The following is a 22,304-nucleotide window of genomic DNA, read 5'->3' on the forward strand; positions in this document are numbered from 1 at the left end:
GCAAGCTGAGGCTTGCAACTGCCACAGCACAGCTTGGGATGTTTGGGAAGGAGAATGAAATGACAGGAACTCCGATAAGCCTGCCTTATTTAGTGAAATATCGGAAGGGCCTGGCCGTTCAAAGGAGCTTTCTCTTGTTTGCTTCTCAGGATGGAGTGGATGGAGGCGATACCAGTGGCTGGTGTGTTTTAAAGCCGGAGATCCCTGCTTGTTTATGAAGCTTGAAGGGACTACTTAAAAAGGCAATTTGCTCTGACTGACTAGTGTCTGAGTCTAAGGGAACTTATTTTGCTATGTCAAGGTTGCAGCATCAGTTGTATGGTCATAAACTAATTATCTGCCATAATATATTTAAACAAAATAAGCAGACTGTATTTCCTTTCAATAAATGTAGGTGTACTAGTTACAACCACCATTTAAATGTTTCTGGTCATACATTATTGGGTTTTGGTAATAATCTCCAGAACCTTTTAGAATTTAGTATAAAAAAACATTTTTTTAGTATAAAATATAATAAAGTATTATTTGCTTGATTAGTATTTAAACATTTCCATTATATTTTTCATGGTACTGAGAGAAATATCATCTATATATCCAAATATCAAGTTGAAAAGGAATGTATTTCCAGAGGTACACAGACTCCTTATTACTATATGAGAGATGTAAGTGATACTCCATATGTTATCATTCATAATCATAGCTTGTATTCGTAAATGTAATTCTTAATGTAAATCAATAGCTGTGCTATTCCAGTGCTGAAATTATCTCAGAATCATTTCAAATATATCAAATATGATTCCCTAATCCTGAAAAACTTGAGATTTTAAGGAAAATTATTAGGTAGGTTATATTTAATAAATTATATATCATTAATACATATATAATATTTATAATTATAGAATTGTATTTCGCAATTACATCACGCCCTGGCCTATAGGACAACTTCATAATTCCGTTAGTAGTTAAAGTATGCCCTCTGTTGGTAAAATTATATTCTCATGAGGCTACTTGATGGATGGACTCAATAAGCTTTTTATTCTCTTATACATATTTAAATACTTCACCTTAGGTTTACAAATAAAATACAGGTATTTTGGCCTTCATTTAACTTTCAGTAGGTTAGATTAATTTAAATGTTGTTTAATTCACCATCTATCTATGGATGTGAAGGTGTCGTTTTTTGTGTCGTTTCAATTAAAAATAACAAAATGTATGGCCTTTGTCGGAGACTTTTCAGAAACCGAAACGCTAAATTATATATATGTAGGCCTATAGGCCTAACTTTATTATTTGTAATCGAGAATCACTTTGCGATAAAAGCTTTGAACACATAACAAACAAGACGCATGTTTTTGCTTTCCTTGTGTTCTCATTTGTCAAAATGCTGTGTGACGTGCCTCTTGTTCAGTTTGCGGCGCAAGCGCAGGATGTTAGCTAGAAGAAGCATCTTTGAATAATTTTGGGTAACTTCATCAACAAGGTGAGAACAATAAAAGTTCCCAAATGGTGTTTGAACTAACTTCTTCGTTGTATTATCTTGTTTATGTAGATATGCAAATACGTGGCAGGTGGTGTGTAGAGGTATTTTCGCTACTGTTTTGTTATGTATTCCCAGCCACGTCGCCAAATAAATAGGATGACTTGAAGTTAGCATTAAGTATTCCATACTGAGGATTTCTGACATAGCCTACAGTGAGCTAGCAGCTTGCAAACATTTTTAAGCATGGTAGTGCTAGCCTACCGTGTTAGCTATGCCATATAGAAAATGTGTGATTTTGTCATTTCAATGGCTTATTGTGTTCGATGCTCTTTTCGAGCTGTTACTGAACGCGAAACAATGTTGCGAGATCTAGCTAGCCTAGCTATAGTGATTTCCTCGATTGGTTACATCGCTAAAATGTTAGCCTAACTTTGAAGCGATATAGTTGTTCAGTAACAACACAGACAGTGCAACTGAAACCAAATGTGTTTTGTACCATATGTTAAGCTAAGTAAAAATGACTAGGTAGACACAAGATTGGAGCGTTAATATTATTAATATTAGTTAACATAAAGATCCTCGATCAGTTCTAGACAAACAAATAGAAATCATGCGCTTTGTTATTATTGTCGACATCAGACCAAGCTTTAACGCCAGAGATGCATAAGGTTGACGTTGAAAATTATAAAACGTCCTTGGCGTTTGGGCTTTCTTGACTGAATCTATCTTATCACTGGTTTAATTTGCTCAAGACTCCATCTCACTACTTGACACCCAACTGGAAAAATGACACAAGCCAACATAAATCAACTATAGAATAATTAGGCTTAAATTTGAGTTACTTCAAGTCAGTCTGTTACTTCCCCCCCCCCCCCCCCCCCCAGATTAGGTAAAATACTCTAATTACCACAAAAGTTACTGCTAATCTAGCCCTACTCTCCCATCACGGTAAAGGCACTTGTGAACATACTTGGCTGATTCTTCAGTGCAGTTATGAAATATTGTTACCATAGTACAGTTGGCACACAGCTTCCCACATAACCAAGACAGAGATAAGTGTTACAAAACACTATGTAGGTTAGGGTTTACCCTTTCTCTTTAGATTCAAATTAAGACCAATTCTTAATTTAGTCTCAACCTTCATCACCCCACTTAATAAGCCTCCCATCCTTTCCCACGGTCCAAATCTCTTTAGTTTTTGTCTCAGTACGCTGGCCCACATTGTCTACTGTAGGCTTTGTGCTCAGTTTAAAAAACTGCTGACCTTGCAGATTCCATTACAAAATAGTGGAGCCTTTTCCCTTCCCCAAATACAAATCAACTGCATCTAGTCTGGAAAATCCTGACTGAGCAAAGAAAGAAACAATTACACACTAGTCAATGCGCACCAGGACCTTTCCAGTGGCCCATTACAGTAGATAGACTAGTTCTCCTGATCTGACCAGATTCCAGTAAAACAGTTAGAACTCTTCATTTGACCGTCAATGTAGGTCTGTAGAGGCTATCCCTGAAAGTCAAGTGCTAGACAAATCTTGTGTTCCGCATGTATTGTTGCCAACATTTCTTTACCTTCAAGGGGTTTGTTCTTTTCCTCAATGTCCTTAAAAGTGTGTCATCCAGACTGTTTTCCAATGTAAATATGGTGTTGATGGTCACAGCAATGTCCTCCATCTTTGAATGAAAAGTGAACTGTGGTGAAGCCCAGAAGCTGTTAGGTGACTAGTTGATTTGTGTGTGTGTGTGTGTGTGTGCGTATGTATCCCGTGCAAAACATTGGTGAATAATAGAACAACCTCAGCCTTTCAGAAACTGCTGGCCTGGCTGTCATGTGCAGCACGAGTGGGGAAGTGTGAATTTGATGGGTGTGTGAGAGTGGGTTGAGTGTGAATGTGCCTTTAATGTATGTGTAAGTGATTTGAGGGAGCAGTGTCGAGCGTAAATGAGTAGTGCTGTAGCCCTACCCAGCTCAGAACACACAGGTCCACACATAAGTATTAGAGACTAAGTATTCGCCTACTACTGCTAAAACAGTAGAGCAGGTGTACCTGATTGAGTAGACTTCAGATAATTTATTTGGAACTTTCCTTGTTAATTAATTTTAGCCTACTACAACTGCTTAAAATGTAGCCTTATGTGTGTGGGTAAAGTGGACCTACTCCAATGAAGAGTGCAGAGGATTCTGGGGAATGAAAGACATTTGGGCAGCTGATGGCGGGGGGGTCGAGGGAACAAGACTTTTTAGGGAAGGGACACCTTCACCCTTCTTTGTGGGTAAGAGCTAAACTCTTCTCTAAGACTCTGGGCCTTTAGCATGTTTGTTAGCCTACAACTTAAGGGCTTTGTCTGTTTTCTTTTTCCTGTCCTTAGTACTCTGAAGCTTTGTGCTTACTAAGAATAAGTATACTTGAGCTTGTAGTTAAAGTTTGAAACGGTCAACCCGCACCAGTTTCTTGGCACTGTAGCTGGTAGAAACTGTGTTCATTAGAAAGGCACTATTTCCATTGCTGAGGAAATAAAGCACTGTGAAATTAGTTGGAAAGGCATAAATCAGGCCTTTCCTAAGGTCATCAGTATAAGGGCAGTATTAATAAGTACGTTGAATTTGGGTGCTAGCTATGCAGAGAATAGCAAACAGGAACATCCCAATTTTCTGCATTAGAAAAACCAACCAGGTGAGCAAGGCGTGTTATTTTCCAGTGTTGACAAGGTGTGTCCTGAAGTCTTGCTTTTGTCCCTGGCTGAGATGAAGTGAGGGAAACCCCTCTTCAATTCTAGACTTGATTTTTACCTCACGTGGGGTAATGAGGTTTAGGTTTTGTAATGAGGGGCTAAAGAGAAACTTTAGACCTTGATCTCCCTACAAAGCCATTGATCTGGCCCCTAAACAGATTGTTCATCATGACTCGTTCCAAAGGTCAATAAAGGTTGTTTCTAACATACAGCTCAGCTTAGGGTGACAAGACGTTTCAAGAATAGCAAGACACATCCTGGTAAGACTGTCAACCTTCTTGAGTATGGATACATATTTGTATATGCTTTTTTAGCTTGTATTACTTGGTTCTGTTATTGAAAAAGGCAGGTTAAAAGCTAAATTATCAAATGGCCTGCCCTTATTGATGGCAGTTGGCCTATGTGTTGATTTCACCAGTGAAGTTGTTTTTGGCTAGTGAGACTAGGGATTTTCCAATACAAGGAAGACTGTGATCTGCCTTCCAAATCTCCACCCTCTCTGAACTGTGCACAGTCACAATGGTTGTCATCATGATTCCCATATCCATTTTAGAATTTCCTAATTCATACTTAGCAAGTTTGTAATACACTAATGAGGCTGGGAAAGTGACAAGGTGTTTTTGTCTCTCCTTTGTCTCCCTCCAGTCTCAGACCATGAACTACGTGGGTCAGCTGGCGGAGACGGTGTTTGTGACGGTGAAGGAGCTGTACCGTGGGCTCAATCCCGCCACACTCACCGGAGGGATTGATGTCATTGTGGTGCGCCAGCCTGATGGTTCACTCCAGTGCTCCCCCTTCCATGTGCGTTTTGGGAAATTAGGTGTGCTGCGGTCCAAGGAGAAAGTGGTGAGCATACTTGTACACACACATACTTACTCGAGGCATTTCTCAAGTACTAATAGCTGCTTTGTGTTGCAGGTGGACATCGAGATCAATGGGGAACCCGTTCAGTTACACATGAAGCTAGGGGACAATGGAGAAGCTTTCTTTGTGGAGGAAAATGAGGATTTGGAGGTGGGGTGAGGCACATTGGGTTCAAACATACTGCCTTTACAGCAGCTGAAGACTTATTGCCCAAGACTCAACACGTTTTCATCGAATCTCTCCTTCCCTCTAGTCCAGAGTGCCAGCACACCTCTGCACCTCCCCAATCCCCATGGAACTCCCAAAGGGAAGCGAGGACACTGCCGAGGTTCTGGCTAGCGTGGGGGGAAGCTGGCGTCGGAAAAAACGCCGCCGCAAACGCATGCGCTCAGACACACACTTGTGGGAGGACGGCAGCTCCTCATCTGAGGAGAGGGAGAGGGAGAGAGAGAGAGAGAGGGAGCAGGCAGACCTGGAGAGCCCTATCAAAGTGCCCACTCTGAGCATACTAGCCAGGTCAGAGCTGAACCTATTAGAGGGCTATTCCTGTGCATTACTACTTCTTATATTGAAATGGTAATCTTCAGCCATTAGGACTCTACATCGTCATTTTTCACTTAAAGCCATTTCAGAATTTGGGGAGTGCAGTTCAATACCCATTTGTGTCGCAAATGGTTGAACTTGCTGCTTTAACCCTTGTGCTGCCTTCGGGTCACATGACCCAAAGGTTCATAACGAACCATCATTGTGTTTACCCAGTTTTACCCAATACAAAAACTAATAAAAATAATTTTCTTTTAACCTTTGCAATGTGGGGGGTCTGAGACAGCCCAACGGTTAAAATAAAATGCTTCACTTTGTTTTTGTATGAGGTAAATTTGTCGCAATACGACGGTGGGTCACACGGCTGATGGGTCAGAATGACCCGAAGATAACACAAGGGTTAAAGCCAATACACCTTTGTGGTTGGAGGGATCGGTAAATAGCATTTGTAAAATGTCCTTCATCTTATCAGTAAGTCGGTGTACTACTCTCTGGCTGAGGAGCCGTTTGAAGTGGGTGAGACACAGAGCCGAGACGTTCACCCCCACTCAGATGGAGAGTGGTCTCCTTCAGAGAGGTGAGAGCCCCTCGGCAGATTCTCTCTCACTTCCTGTTCTCAACTGATACTTACTTTCTCAAGTTTAACCATGAAATGGTCTCATGTTACGAGTACCCTTGTCGTGTTCGGACTCTTAATACCCTTTTTTATACATTTTTCTCTCTCTGTCTTCAAGCACTGTGTTCTACAGTCGCCCATCCTCTCCCAAGAGTGACTCTGAGCTGCTTGTGAAACAGCAGGAGTCCTCCAGACCACAGATGCAGTGGAGCTGGGGAGGCTTCCCCAAGGTACACACGCAGGCGCACGTAGGCACCTATATCAAGATTTAGAGCTCACACTTACTGTTGATCACAAAATACACTCTGTCCTTTCCCCCTATCAGTTGGAGAGAACCCCTTCCGAAGTGCAGCGCGCCTCAGGCAGCTCTCACTTCCGCACCATCCACAGGCAGGACTCTTTCGACACGGACTCCGAGGCCACGGTCATCTGCGGTCGCATAGACCGGGTGATCATGGTTAGACCCCAACCCAGGATACTGTCTTCAGATTCAGAACATCCGTATATTGAAAGGATCCCTTTCACTCTTGATGACGGACCTCAGTCATTCCACTCCAGTACAAAAGATCCACCTACATTAGCATCATTAGCAATGGGTATCTTAGATAGGATCCAGGTGCTTGAACAAACCTGGGTAGATTATCCACAGACAGGGCTGAAACTAGTCAAGCAAACCCCATCCAACCTAGAGGTTGAGGAGTCCCCGAATGTCATTGGCAAATCAGTTTGTGTTGTGTATAGTGAGAATGCTACGAGTGTAGTTACCGAAGAATGTACCGACAGTAAGGATGTCAGTCGCCTATCTGACACAGCTAGCATAGCCAATACTGCTTATTTATCTAAAGAGACACAAAGATCGAACACAACCTCTTTAGCAAAGACCATCAGATCACCTAGTACTGCTGATTTAGCTAATGCAGCTAGTTCCGTTAACTCAGAGTCACTCGTTGACATTGAGAAGTCCGTGCAGCAGAGTGCTTTGCTGGAGCCAAACCATCAAGGGCTCACGAAAGGAGTTGTTTTGACCGAGGCGGACAGAAGGAATGAACCCTGCACTGGGGAATGTAACCAAAACAAGGAAGTGGCAGGGATGGACATGACTACCGAGGCCACACTGACCAACCATACTGCAGAGAGCTTTGGGGTGACCGAGCTGGCCAATGAAACCGGAGGGGAGGACCGGTCGGTAGAGGGAACCTTAAAATCTGAACAGCAGGATAAGACTAAAGGTGAAGACATCTTTACATACAGTACATATTATAAAAAGTACATGGTTATGTTATAATTCTCATCATTTTAATGATTCTTGTAATTGTAAGTAACAGTAAATCTCAATAGTTAAAATGTTATATCTGAGTCATCATCTCTTCAACTATCAAATTCAGAGTTTGGCCATTGTTATGGTTGTGCTGTACTCATTCAGTGCTTTGTGTTGGAATGCAGGAAAACGCAGCCAGCACCTGGGACCTTCTGACATCTATTTGGATGATCTGTCCAACCTCAACCCTAAAGTGGCAGCTCTCTACTTCCCTAAAAGGTAACACAGGAAATTATCTCAGTCACTTCCACTGCTAAGCTGTTGGGCATAAACATCATAGTACCGTTGTCTTAGAATTAAACAGCATTCTTGCCCCTTTATTTTAACTGGATTACGGCCATTTCGAGTAAACATGGTGACCCTTTAGCATCCGTTAATTTAAACATCTGAAAATTTGAAAACGAGAATGGAACAATATGTCCTGATTGATACTGTAGTTAAAATGTTACCAGAAATGTAAAACCTTATTGCATTAGTGGGAATTTGTAACATTTCCAGGAGTCTTTTATTAAAAAAGAAATATTCCCAAAACAATGATCCACCGATAATGATTATATAACTGAAAATGTGTGCAAGTACACAAAATGTAAAGTACTGTTAGTGTCATGTTGGCCTAAAAAACTGAAAACACTAACATCTGACACACAATTACATGTTTGGAAATGGAAACTCTAGGCTTTAGAATTTTAAATGTACAACAGATGGCAAGTGGTACATTGTCATCAGGCAAAGATGCATGAAACTAAAATCCCTCTGTCAATGGCAATTGAAGACAAAAGTCGATTTAACCTCCATGAAATGTTCAAAAACAACAGTGAATCTATGTGGTGCATTTGTAATGTGTTGAATGTATATTTGGTTACCTGAAATGTTTGGCCTCTCCCCTATTTATATCATGACATGGTCCTGAGTAATCAGGTACTGTACTGTCAAGGATTACAGTGCATTAAATGTAGCAAGATAGATCTTTCCCTCACTTTTTCCAAGTAGTTGTTAGAATGTTGGCTTATCTTATCTGTGCCACAGAGGAAGTAGAGGACTGATCTAGGTTTAATGCCTTATAAAATGTACCTAGGGGTGTCGGCTTTCCTTAAAACATTTGCACACAAGGATGTATAAGATCCTTAAAAAATATTTCTGAAACTTTGTAACCATGACAGAAAGCTAACTGATACTACCTAAGATTATCTATTAGCGGTACATCTCCATTTGAGTAATCTTAAAATATTTGTCCCTGCCTGGATAGGACAGTGACCAGACACTCATACGGCAGTACTTGGATGAGAGTACCAGAATCAGAAACAGTTTCTACTTTTGACTTCATCTCTTAATTTGCTCAAGTGTGACCATTTGACCATATTTCACTGTTGAAAGGTCACTCTGGGGTGACACTTAACCTTTTAAAAAAAAGTACTATGCTTCATCTACACACAAGCATATTGCATAGAATGTACCTGTGCCTGACTTGGTAGTTGCCATGGTAGTATGCTATTGTCACAAGTTAGAGCCACATTTGCTCTTCCTACCCGTGTCCTCTCTGGAGTCTCCTGACTCCCAGATGCACCTGATCGCCTTTCATAAACACCACTCTAGCCCTTTGTGCCAGTGAATACCAGTGAGGGGTTGTTGTCCAGTGTTGTCCGTCTATTCTGAAGCCGTTTCAGTACAGTCACTGACGTTTCAAAGGACCATGTGTAAAAATGTATCCACAGTCGAGTTGAGCTTAACAAACTACCTGTATTTGGAGCACGTTTGGTTGATAAATGGTGTGATGTGTTCAGCATCTCACAGGAGTGTTTTCATCTCTCCAGTGAGACGGAGGGCTTGCCGCGGCCGGGCCCGGAACAGGGCTCCACGTCGGGGACCCAGTCCCCGCAGTCTGTGGGCAGCGGGGCCATGGACAGCGGCACAGAGTATCTGTCCGACTCCACGTCTGACACCATGGACGCCAGCATGTCCCTCTGCGGACGCGTCTCTGACACCAGCCTCATCAACAAAGGTGTGTGTTCCTGTGTGCTCGGCTTGTGTTTTTTGGTCAGTTTGTAATGTGACATGCCCAGGTGGAAAGGGGAGGAAATTGACTTTTGCTCACATACACAACATGGTCAAAAGTCTGTGGACTTACTAAGAAGCCTATTCGGACACCTGATTGTCGAACATCTCATTCCAAAAATATGTATTTGTTATGAAACGCTACTATCAAATAGATTGCATTGACGATGGATTTGCTTACTTTTAAGACCGAAAAGCATTAGTGAGGTCGGGACATCAATGTGGAGAAATTAGGCCTAGCTTGCATTGACGTTAAAATGTTATCAAAGGTGGATGCCAGTCAAGTTCTTCCACAGCTCTCATCTCGACAGATAATTTCAGTATGGACCTCACTTTGTGCACTTCCCCCAACTGTTGCCCCAAAGTTTAAAGCATTAAATAGTATAGAATGTAATTGTATGCTGAAGGACTTCTGAGTCTTAATAAACTTGCATTACTCCAGCAGACGCTTTGCGGTGTCTAGGGGATCGTCTCAGGAAGCTCCCGACAAACTGTTCTTGTACCTACTTTACTTCCCGAGGTCATTTCGAACTTGTGTTTACTACTGTAGGCTACTGTAGTGATTGTTGCAACCGAAGACGATGTTTGAGAGCTAAGCACTTCAGCACTGATTTAAAGGAGTGTGTCCACACATACTATACTTTTGGCCGAATAGTGTACATATAGAGAAGTTCGATAGTTTAAATCAGAATGAAATTAACCATTTGTCTGCACATAATTTGAGGTGCATTCTACTAGTTGTTTATTCAGTCATAAACTTATCTCATTGCCTTTCAATTCAGATAAGTTCATGGAACACATTGTGACATATCAGGATTTTGTGAACAACCCTGGAATCATTGATGATCCAAACCTGGTAATCTGCATTAACTCAAAGTAAGTACAGCAGAGAAGCAATTCATCATTTCATCATGTTCAATTTCATTACACTTTGGGGGTGTTGTAGTGGCCATTTGAATTTTCATGTTATAAGTAATGCTGGTTCTGGATCAAATTTGCATTGAGAGTGTTTGTGAAGTTATACAGCTCTGAAAAGACCACTGCACATTTTTCTTTCATAAAAAAAATGAAGTTGAGAAGGACAATTTTGTGTGAGGAACAGAAGTTGTAAAATTTAAGTTAAAAGTTAAATTTACCCTTCAATGTTGAGTGTTCCTCACTCAAAATGTTACTTTTTTATGAATCCAGAGCTGTATATAATAACACACAGGTAGACCTAGGATAGTAATTTTCTTATTATTAATAAGAAATAATAATAATTAATTAATTTATACTTATTAATTAAACAGTTTTAAACTGTACCTTAAAGTACCTTGCCAGTATTTGTTGAAACAAGAAATGTATGTTTGTTTTTTTTACAAGCTCAGGTTCAATTACCAGAACTTAATATGTTTAGATCAATGTGCCAACTTAGTTTGAAAATTGAAAGCTGAAACATCTCTCTGGCCAATTGCTGTCCATATGATGCACCAGAGGACCATTTAATGATTCCACCCATATGATGAACACATCCACTGACGTAAATTGCACAAGAAAAATATAAACTTGTGGTTATTTTGCCAAGAGCATTTGTCATGGTTTAAGATTATTTTTGCCAGGTACTGTTATCATTGGCTTATCATTGGCTCAACAGTCCTAAGGTCCCTCCTTGTGATTGTTCACTCAGGTATTATAACTGGGCGGTGGCAGCCCCCATGGTCCTGGCAATGCAAGCCTTCCAGAAGAACCTGCCAAAGGTATTTCCTGTTTCATAAGGACAGCTTTGCCTCCTCTCAGTTATCCGCCTTAGATCTCAAACCCTAGGACAGAATTCTACCCTTCTTTGTATATTTGTTTTGATGCTGTATACTACATACATATATATTCTTTAAGTTTTTTTTTGTGTGTGTGATGCTACTGCGTAGATGCCAGGTCGCGAGAATTTTACCATCCTGATGACGCTGGGTTATTCAGTGCATGGGACAAATAAACCACTTTGACTGACAGAACTTACGGATGAATACTTTCAATTCCGCATGCCACTGTTCTCATCAGGCAGACAAAGTGATAATGGTTTTTGTGTTGCCTCTGACCCTGTCTGAGTAGAACACCATAGAGGAGCTTGTAAAGGTCAAGATGCCCAAGAAGTCTGGGCGCTGGTGGTTCTCCTGGAGGAGGAAGGACATGGACGCCAATCAGGTAGACCGGCCCATCACCACAGGGTTAGGGCTAGCAGTAGTGTTACAGACACATGGACATGAACAGTAGGGCAATTAATTGATACAATTTAACATCATGGAAAAGTACTTATATGTGCTTGCTTACAAGCCTTGACCCTGACTTTCTGCAGGCCAATTCAAAGCAGAGCCCTGAGGAACCTCAGACGGAAGCCTCCTGCTCTGTGTCTATTTCTACGACTGTAAAGTGAGTTACCACCTACACACACAGTATGGTAGCAACATACTGTACTTTGTGATGAAAATGTGTTGCTATGTTTTGCTCTTTAGGGCCACTCTCGATGATTTGTCCAGCGATGAGGAGGCGGGTCTGGGTAGACAAGCCAGCCTATCAACAGAGACCATGACCACAGCTCAGTGCATCAGCCAGATGTACAGAAAGTCCCTTCGCCTCACCTCTGAACAGATCGTGAGTTTTACACACAAGCTAAAACACACCTTTCACCTCAGAGCACACTATGTGCCATAGACATCTGATGTTGGTTAAAAATTATGTGTTGAAACATGGGTTCCCAAGATCATAAACATTCTTCTTTATCTTGTACATATTGACTGCAAATGCCAGTGCCTACATCTTAAATTCCTCAATCAAAACAAAAGTGGAGACATCTTGATCGTGTGAATGAGCACAGACCATTATGGTTGTGTTGTTCAGGAGCGGTTGAACCTTCGTGAGGGGGCCAACAAGGTTGTGTTCAGCGTGACCACTCAGTACCAGGGCACATGTCGCTGTGAGGCCGCCATCTACCTTTGGAACTGGGATGACAGTGTTGTCATCTCTGATATTGACGGCACCATCACTAAGTAAGTGTTTGTGTATGTGACATTGTCTAATATAGTTTATAATGGGACATTTTAGTAGTGTCCACACACTGACACAAGTATTGTTGTTTAGGCTGTGTACAATAGTACATTTGGATAAATAAAATAAAAATACTAAATAAAAATAACTTTTGGGCCCCTATACACATGAAGCCATCTGAGAGTTGTTTAGCAACATAGACGGCTCAGTGCCAGCTCAAGTTCACATTGTGTGTGGGAGTGGCCCACTACTTTCCAGACAGTTAATTTGCAGCAATCCTGTTCCTTTGGCAAGTCGGGCTTTCCTCCTTAGATTAGTTTGGGAAACCACTGTCAAACTAGAGCTAGAGGAAATTGAGGAAGTTCAGGCAAAAATTGTAGGGTGCTCATTTTAATTTATCATGTTTTAATTCATTTTATAACATTGCCTATTGCAACTTTAAAGGTTGATGGGCAGATTGTATATAGATTTTTCCATTTAGTGAATTGGTTTGTTGTGAATATAAATTAGCGGATTAACATTAAGTAGCAAGTCCTATTTTTAGTATAATTATATACTTGCATATCCTTTTGAGATTGTGAGAGTGACTCCTTAGAATCACCCAACTTCTGGAATTGTGTTTCTATACTGTCTCAGAATAATTAAGAGTCTATTCTGCAGCTAAATTCTCACAGAGCCACATTGAAATGTATAGTTTATAGTATCAGCTTGTGCACATTTCAAATCCAATGTGTTGGGAGTACAGAACCAGAACTAACCCAAACCTCTGTTCTGTCACTGGAGGGCATTTAATTGCGTGGGATGTGTGTTTCCTTTCAGGGGGTAGTGGATGGCTGTTGTGTATGCAAAGCCATCAACTATCTGAGTACATGTACTGAGTATATATGTCATTTCTTTCTGGATTTATTCAGATCCGATGCCTTGGGACATATTCTTCCACAGTTGGGTAAAGACTGGACACATCATGGGATTGCCAAACTCTATCACAAAATCCACCAGTAAGTACAAATATTTCTGAAACTTTGTAACCATGACAGAAAGCTAACTGATACTACCTAACATTATCTATTAGCGGTACATCTCCATTTGAGTAATCTTGAAAAAAAAAAATCTCCAAACTGTTTTAGACTAATTTAAATAAAACAAGTTGACACTCAAATCTAATTGGAACCAACAGTCTATTGCTGCGTTCTGCCTCTGACTTGCCCCTCTAGAAATGGATACAAGTTCTTGTACTGCTCGGCTAGGGCCATCGGCATGGCTGACATCACCAAGGGCTACCTGCAGTGGGTGAATGACAAGGGCACTGTCCTCCCCAAGGGCCCTGTGCTGCTGGCTCCCAGCAGCCTCTTCTCTGCCCTGCACAGGTACAGAGTCCCCACACTATCCTGACACCACGGGAAAATGGCTTCACTGGTCTGCTGTCACCTACCTAGATGTTTGGGCGAACTGTACTCTCCAACCTTTTACTTTGTGTCCTTCACTGACCCATGCCAGAGAGGTGATAGAGAAGAAACCAGAGGTGTTCAAGATTGCCTGCCTGACTGACATCAGGGACCTTTTCAATCCCCAAAGACAGCCCTTCTATGCAGCTTTCGGCAACAGGACCAATGTAACCTACACTACAATGCTTATTTACTTGTTATTGTGTTATACTATGTTTTATGCTAATGATAAAAAACAAAGATCTTCAAGCTACAGCCTGATGGTTCTGAGTGGTGTTGTCTCCTTCATCTGCAGGATGCATATGCCTACAAGCAGGTGGGTGTTGCTGACACTAGGATCTTCACTGTGAACCCCAGAGGGGAGCTGATCCAGGAGAACACCAGAGGGAACAAGTCATCGTACGTAGCCAGCCGAGAGACTCGTGTTCCTGCTTGTGATTGGTCTGTGTGCGTGTGATTGGTCTGTGAGAATGCACTACAGGCGTTTTGTGTTTGAATGTTTAAGAAGGTTTGTGTACGTGTATCTCTCTATTAATTCCAGGCTGTGTGTGTGTGTACGCATTTAGTTTCCAATGATTATCTGGAGAACCGGGCGCTCTGCAAAGTTTGAAATGTCGCAGGTGTCCTTTTTATAATCCAACGGAGTGCAGTGCCACGATTGACGTTGTTCGGATCAGCATTTCAAAAATTTTATCACCAGCTGCATCACGGGCACTACACTATAATTCCATAAATCTGTGTGTGTCACCGACATCATCGCTGGCACTGTGCGCGCGCCACCAATTTTCTCATGGGCACCATATACACTATAGTTCAAGTAATCTGTATTTGTGTGTTTCACTGACATCTTATTCACCAAATGTATTACCGGCGCTGCAGTGTTTCCCCTACCATTTATATTAGGGGGGCACCCCGCCCTCCCAACGGAACCCCCCGCCCCCCCTGGAAGGTCAAGTTAATTAAAAAATAATTTAAAAAAAATCTTTTTTTTATATATTTTTTTTATATCGTACCAGATCACCCCCCCGCCCAAAGCTGTAAACCTAGGGGAAACACTGCACTGTGCACTAGTATATGTAACCACATGTACTGTGTGTGTGTTTTCCAGGTATGCTCAACTTAGCGAGTTAGTGGAGCACTTCTTCCCGGTGGTCCATACAGAAGGATCGTCATGTTCTTTTGACTGCCCAGAGTTCAGCCACTTCTCCTTCTGGAGAGCGCCTCTCCCTCCACTGGACCTGTCATCCCTCCTCTAGCTCAACACTCAACTTCCTGCTCTGTCAAATATCTTTTCTTTTCAAGCAACTTCAAGAATTAATTCAAAAATGTTTGTATAGGCAATCGATATCCAATTGGATCTAAAGGCTAGATTAGAAATGTGATTAAAGGCTACAAGAGTATGGCGATAACTGCACAAGCACATACGGTGTATACTTGTATAGTGCAATGTTTGACATGCAGTTGGGTATCATGAATGGAAGTGATAATTATTTTCATTTGTATACTTCAACACTACTAGCAAAAAGGCATAGGCTACACAACTGGAGAAAGGAAAATGTTGTTTTCTCTGACTATCTGAAACTGCAGGTGGTAGATATATGTTCCACCCTCAATATTGATTTATTATTACCACACTGTAGCATTGTGACATGAACCAAAAACGAATGTATATGCTTTCAAAGACTTTATATAATGGAGGTGTTCACACCTAAACCCTGATTGTCCAAGGGAACCCTATGCCTCATTTATTTTGGGTGACTGTCGTTTCAGCATCCCTATGTTGGCAATCAATCACAATAATTGCACATGCAGCTAGGCAAAGATATAATACCTGTATTAGAAGTAGCATTCCAATGGCCACAAAATGAAAAAAAGTATGTCAATGTTTGATGAACTTGATGGTTCACATTGCCTTTTTGTTTTATGAGAACCTACCTGGGAGTAACTAAAGCTACTCCCAGGTAGCTTTGAGCAGAGCAGTATGCGGAGTGAAATTGTGGAGCATTTATGACTAGGTTTGAACACGGTTGTTTAATGGAAAAGGACAATGCTTGGGTCTGACATGGTGCCTTTTGTGGTAATATTGAATATTTTATTTATTTACTTTTCTTAAGATTTGTTATCTCATCTAAAGTGATGGCATGAATTATATATATATTTTTTAAACATGCATTGGACGAGGACCACTGTTGTGACTGTTACTGTATGTGTTTTTATCTTATTTCTCCAAACATAAAGTGAAACACTAATCCACAACACGGCGTCCTGTTTTAAGTGTAAATTACACTTACAGGACACGCACATCTGTGGAAAGTGTGTATATTACTGCGTCCATTACCATGCGGATAGATAATTTATATAATTTAATAAGAGCAACTGGAATGTTAATTATGCGGCGATATAGGACTTCTGACTTTTATGGCTCTTCGTTTCCAGATCATGTGATTCGGGTGATGCTAGCTGCCAATATTTGAACAGGAACCATTGTCTCAGCTGTTTCAAGACTGTAGGTAGCTATGTAACAGGTGTTTCAAAATGTGTAGTTCGTCGCTGTAATTGTAGTACATCGCTGGAAAAACTTTTTAAATATATTTGTGACGCCATAACATTGTGCTGTTTTCGATCTTGAAGGCTACTTTTGGAATCATAGCGTTAGTCCTACATACGCCCAACTTTCGAGACAGGTGCGCACCTTGCTATATGCTTCTGTAACCAAAATGTAATTGGGGGGAATTTACCTTTTCAAGCGCCCGGGACAGCTAACGTCAAAGATTTGTAACTTTTGTAAAGGTACGTGTATATATTTAATAGCTGTAATTTATAAGGAAATCGAAAGTTACCAACAGTAACGCCCACATTAATCGTCTCTTGGACTTCGTTCCATGACTCATCAAAAATGAGCCGTAGCCTCGGTACGGTGTTCATTTTAGGACATCCTCAGATCTCAGACTCCATTCTCAAACGAAAAGGCGTCAGGTCTCAGACCGAAAGTCGTCAGACTCAGGCGAAACGGCTTAGTCTCAGAAAAACCTCTGTCATTCTCAGACAAAACGCCGTCAAACCTAACGGCATCAGAAAAACCAAAAAGGAAAAAATTAAAAAAAATCTTTCTCAAACAAAAGTAGCAAAAAAACTTATTTTGATATAATACGAAATAGTTTTTTTCTGCAAGCTAGTTCCGGTTGCCATGGATACTACAAACAAACTTCACCATGTCCTAAAATGAACACCCTACTGTTCATTTTAGGACATCCTCAGATCTCAGACTCAGACAAAACGACGTCAAACCAAACGGCGTCAAACCAAACAGCATAAAAAAGTGTGTGACGAATGTAGGCTACGTCATCATGATGCGACACATACTGCCTACCAAACTTTCTACTGAGTGTGCAGCCTTCTAATAAGGCGAGTTTGCAAGTCATAATTAATTTTTCTTGTTGTCACATTATCTGCTTGATTGGTTTGACAGCGTTTTGTCTGAGAATGACAGAGGTTTTTCTGACGCCGTTTGGTTTGACGGCGTTTTGACTGAGAATGACAGAGGTTTTTCTGACGCCGTTTGGTTTGACAGCGTTTTGTCTGAGAATGACGAAGGTTTTTCTGAGACTGAAGCCGTTTCGCCTGAGTCTGACGAATTTTGGTCTGAGACCTGACGCCTTTTCGTTTGAGAATTGAGTCTGAGATCTGAGGATGTCTTAAAATGAACACCGTACCTCGGCTACAGTTTCCTTTGTCGAGTAAACACGAGCTGGAGCAGACCTGTTATGATACTATTTATATTTTCCAACCATTTGTAAATAATGAAAAAATATAAGATTACCATCAGAAAAGATGGAAGCTAAATTGACAGGGACAAATCAACAGCGACTAAATGTGTGTTACAGTTCAACAATTAATTTTTTTAATAACATTTTATTGTTTTTCTCACAATCAGCCACCATGTCACATTGTGAGATGGACGGGCCTTTGGCATTGGAGCTGAGCTGTCCTATCTGCCTGCAGTTATTCTTGGAACCAGTGTCTTTACCCTGTGGCCACATCTACTGCATGGCCTGCCTGCAGAAGGCAGTGGATGCAGACCACCATCGCTGCCCTGAGTGCCAGACAGAATATCAAGGAACCAAGGACCTGATGAAGAACTTCAAGATGTGTAGCATCATTGAGAGATACAAAGCCACAGCAGGAAGCCGTCCTACAAATATTGAACCCATGTCTGACACTGACTACACAGTTACACCTCAGGTGGTCCACCAGGTGGCGGTAGCAACTAACCCGTCTAATTTTGATAGCTCAAGGTGTCCTGAAAAAAGGCAACAGGATTCAGACCTGGGGGGCAAACAGGCTTTTCATATTGCTGGTCCATTATCCAGCTCCTCCTTAAATAATGAACTAGATAATCCCAAAGCCAAAACAGAAATGGATGAACTAAAAGACAAACTAGCATCCCAATTGGCAGAGCTGACACACAAATTACAAATGTCAGAGGAGCATCTGAAGAAGGAAGAGGTTAGGGAGATGGAGGTGAAGGCCCACAACAGCCAGTTGAGAAGGAGGACAGCCAGGCAGCTGGAGCAGATAATGGAGTTAATGCTAAACTACAGCGAGGGGGTGACAAATTTGATTGAGGTAGAACTTAAACCCATTGAGGAGGGTATGGAAAGTCGCAGGAAGCAAGCAGTAGAGGTAACCAAGCATCTGAGCGAAGCACACTTCCAGGCTGAATCCTTATTGACTGAGAAAGATGAAACTGTGTTTAACACTGAACTCCGGATGGTATTGCCACGCATCGCGGAGCTCATGGCTCAGCCATTGAAAAACTGGGATGGTAATCTTGAATCCCAAATCAACCCAGACCGGGTTTGTTCTGAGCTGGAACGGAAAAATGTTGAGTTGAGGATCGGACTTGGGGCGGCTCAGCGCTCTATACGAAACATCCTCAACCCCTCAGAGTTGACCTTTGACCTTGAAACGGCTCATCCCAACCTCGTGCTATCAGAAGACCTAAAGACGGTGACCTATAGTGCAGTGAAACAGGCCTACCCACTCCTGCAACAAAGATTCAGCAGTTTCCTCCAGGTGCTCAGCTCCCAGAGCTTTTATGGAGGCGAGCATTGTTGGGAAGTGGAACTAGACGGTGCCCCCTGGATTGTAGGTGTGTGTTACAGCAGTAAGCTGGCACGTAGCGGGCTAGCTAGTGCCCTGGAGAGCAGCCGCAGTTCCTGGTGCCTGATGTGGGTTGATAACCTGCTCAGAGCCTTTGAGCAAGGCAATGATGTTCCACTGAAGAGGACCACAATGCTGCGCAGGATGGAGATCAGGCTCAGCTTCAAGACCAAGAGACTGAGCTTCTACCATGTGAGCCCTTGCAGTGGGAAGACTCACATGTACACCTTCAAGGCCAACCTTACGGAGCCAGTGCACCTGGCCTACAGGATGATGGCAGGCCAACCTAAGGCACACATCACAGTGTGTTCGTGAGAGCTTATAGTCGAGCCTAACTGTGATGGCAGTGTATAATCTTTTAACCCTTGCCTTCGGGTCACATGACCCAAAGGTTCACAACGAACCATCGTTGTGTTTACCCAATTTTACCCAATACAAAAACAAATAAAAAGCATTTTGTTTTAACCTTTGCAATGTGGGGGGTCTGAGACAGCCCAACGGTTAAAAGAAAATGCTTCACTTTGTTTTTGTATGCGGTAAAGTTGTCGCAATACAACGGTGGGTCACAATGACTGATGGGTCAGAATGACCCGAAGATAACACAAGGGTTAAGTTGTTATAACAAACCAAAAAAATCATTAACCCTTGTGCTGCCTTCGGGTCACATGACCCAAAGGTTCATAACGAACCATCGTTGTGTTTACCCAATTTTACCCAATACAAAAACAAATAAAAATCATTTTCTTTTAACCTTCGCAATGTGGAGGGTCTGAGACAGCCCGACGGTTAAAAGAAAATGCTTCACTTTGTTTTTGTATGCGGTAAAGTTGTCACAATACGACGGTGGGTAACAATGACTGATGGGTCAGAATGACCCGAAGAGAACACAAGGGTTAAACATTCAATGTGAATGCAGTAAATACTCAGTGCTGCAAAAATATAATCCAGAATAGTTTTGCAAGATTAACATAAAATGTATAACTATTTAGGTTGGTTTAAGCACATTTTAGGCATCTGTGAAGTCACACTGCTTGCCAAAAACGTTTTATGAATAAAATTAGATTTAAAAGGGATCAAGGTTTGTTTGTTGTTGTTGATTTTATGTGTCTATCCAATTTATTTACATATTTTTGGAACATACTGTATGTTCTGGATGTAAACATTGATGCTGATTGCAATGTATTGTTCTAGAACCATTTGTATCTGTGGTGACAAGAAAACCACAGGAAACAATTAAGTAATCAAGTTGAACACTTATTCATATTCTTTGCATGCAATAACGGTCAGATGTCTCAGACCAATTAAGTTAAAATTTTCAAATCATTGTCTTTCAGATGTTAACTGCAACATCTTTGGTTATTTCCTGTTTTGGTGGCTTTATATATTCAGTTGCATTGGGTAAACACGTTTTAACTGCCAAATAGTCAGCTTAACTATTTGGCAGTGTGTTGAAGGGAAATTAGGAAAGCTACAATTTTCAATCTCAGTCCAAGTACAGCAGGAGACCTTCCTTTCTAAGCAGGATTTGGAAAGACTAAACTCCATACATGCAGACTTTTATGGAGCAGGAGAATCTACCACTGACTGTAGTACTGGATTACTTTGCGGCAGAATCCCTGGAGGTGTTGCGGTGTTGTGGCACAAAAAATATGATCAGATGATCAAAGTGGTTCGGCTGGGTGTAGACTGGGCAAGAGTTATTGAGTTGAGGGATACAAAGTTCACAGTACTGAACATCTACACACCATTTGAAAGCTCTGAGAATGAATTTGAATATCTAAACAGATTGGCCTATATTATGGCATACATACAAGATAGTTTGTCTAGCAGCATCTTCATTGTGGGGGACTGGAATGCAGATCTCTCTGACCATAGGTCTATATTTGCTAATCATCTAAAACACTTCTGTTCAGACAATGGGCTGTTCCTCTCTCGTGCCGATGCTGCTGCCTAATGACAGTTACACTTACACTAGTGAGGCGTGGCACACAACCTCCTGGTTACACCATTGTATGTGTACAAGTGACGCTCATAACTCCATTGAGGACATCAGGATTAACCCTTGTGTTATCTTCGGGTCGTTCTGACCCATCAGTCATTGTGACCCACCGTCGTATTGCGACAACTTTACCGCATACAAAAACAAAGTGAAGCATTTTCTTTTAACCGTTGGGCTGTCTCAGACCCCCCACATTGCGAAGGTTAAAAGAAAATTATTTTTATTTGGTTTTGTATTGGGTAAAATTGGGTAAACACAACGATGGTTCGTTATGAACCTTTGGGTCATGTGACCCGAAGGCAGCACGAGGGTTAATTATGAACTTGCCACCTTTGACCATGTGCCCTTCTCTTTGTGTATAAATGTGGGTAATGTAAGAGCCAAATATTTGTATTGTAATGGTTATGGCTGTACACTGGGTGGCGCTGTTTGGCTCGGCTATATGAGCCAGGGGGAGACAGGTAGAGCCAGGTGTTGACCCCGGAAGGGCAAATGGTTTTGACCGTTTCGGCGGAGTATTGTCTCGTGTATATGTCTTGTTTTCACCAGCCATCCTGGAATAAAAGGTATTATCTCCTTAGCCGGCCTTTGGACTTATTAAAGACGAGCAAAGAAACCAATAGCCGCCTAGCGCGTCGTACCAGAGCCTGGGGCAACACTACAACAGCGCAGCATTGGGCTGGCTGTCATACTGTCAACCTAGCCGATTGGACTATGCAGATGGCCTTGGAAGATGTGGAAACGTGTGACCTGTGCGTGAGCTGCTGTATGGAGCTGTGAAAGGGTTTGGAGCCAGGACGTGGGGCTATGCTAAGGATAGCCTACTGGAGCCTGAGCACCGCAGATCATCGCCTGGACAACGGAGAATCACTACAAAGGTGCCCAACTATCGAAGTACGTGTAGCGCTACACAAGGCCAGTTTGTGTGCACATATTAAATCCAATGCATTGGTAAATCAACGCGAGCCCTGGAATACATTGGAATTCTGCGCGTTCGTTTGTTGTGGCGTATCACGTGACTTTTTTCACCTGGCGCTGTCCTGGATTGAACTCTTATCTCGTTTGCGCTGTTTCCA

The 22,304-nt window shown here is 41.8% G+C and overlaps 2 protein-coding genes across 2 annotated transcripts; both read left to right on the forward strand.

Moving 5' to 3' along the window:
- The first annotated feature begins 1,362 nt into the window (after positions 1-1,362).
- Positions 1,363-16,330, forward strand: LOC134038770 (phosphatidate phosphatase LPIN2-like). The gene is made up of 20 exons (XM_062484372.1): positions 1,363-1,480; positions 4,856-5,056; positions 5,129-5,224; positions 5,328-5,590; positions 6,090-6,194; positions 6,352-6,463; positions 6,559-7,462; positions 7,677-7,770; positions 9,363-9,550; positions 10,386-10,479; positions 11,270-11,339; positions 11,689-11,781; positions 11,933-12,006; positions 12,090-12,228; positions 12,475-12,623; positions 13,533-13,619; positions 13,836-13,988; positions 14,119-14,233; positions 14,362-14,465; positions 15,175-16,330. Exons 2-20 carry the CDS (start codon positions 4,865-4,867, stop codon positions 15,320-15,322), a joined length of 3,180 nt encoding a protein of 1,059 aa, XP_062340356.1. The 5' UTR covers positions 1,363-1,480; positions 4,856-4,864; the 3' UTR covers positions 15,323-16,330.
- Positions 16,331-16,479: 149 nt separating this feature from the next.
- Positions 16,480-20,302, forward strand: trim107 (tripartite motif containing 107). The gene is made up of 2 exons (XM_062486443.1): positions 16,480-16,856; positions 18,001-20,302. Exon 2 carries the CDS (start codon positions 18,006-18,008, stop codon positions 19,542-19,544), a length of 1,539 nt encoding a protein of 512 aa, XP_062342427.1. The 5' UTR covers positions 16,480-16,856; positions 18,001-18,005; the 3' UTR covers positions 19,545-20,302.
- Positions 20,303-22,304: the final 2,002 nt, after the last annotated feature.

The sequence above is a fragment of the Osmerus eperlanus genome, chromosome 1 (genome assembly GCF_963692335.1).
Source record: "Osmerus eperlanus chromosome 1, fOsmEpe2.1, whole genome shotgun sequence".
NCBI classification, from domain to species: Eukaryota; Metazoa; Chordata; class Actinopteri; order Osmeriformes; family Osmeridae; genus Osmerus; species Osmerus eperlanus.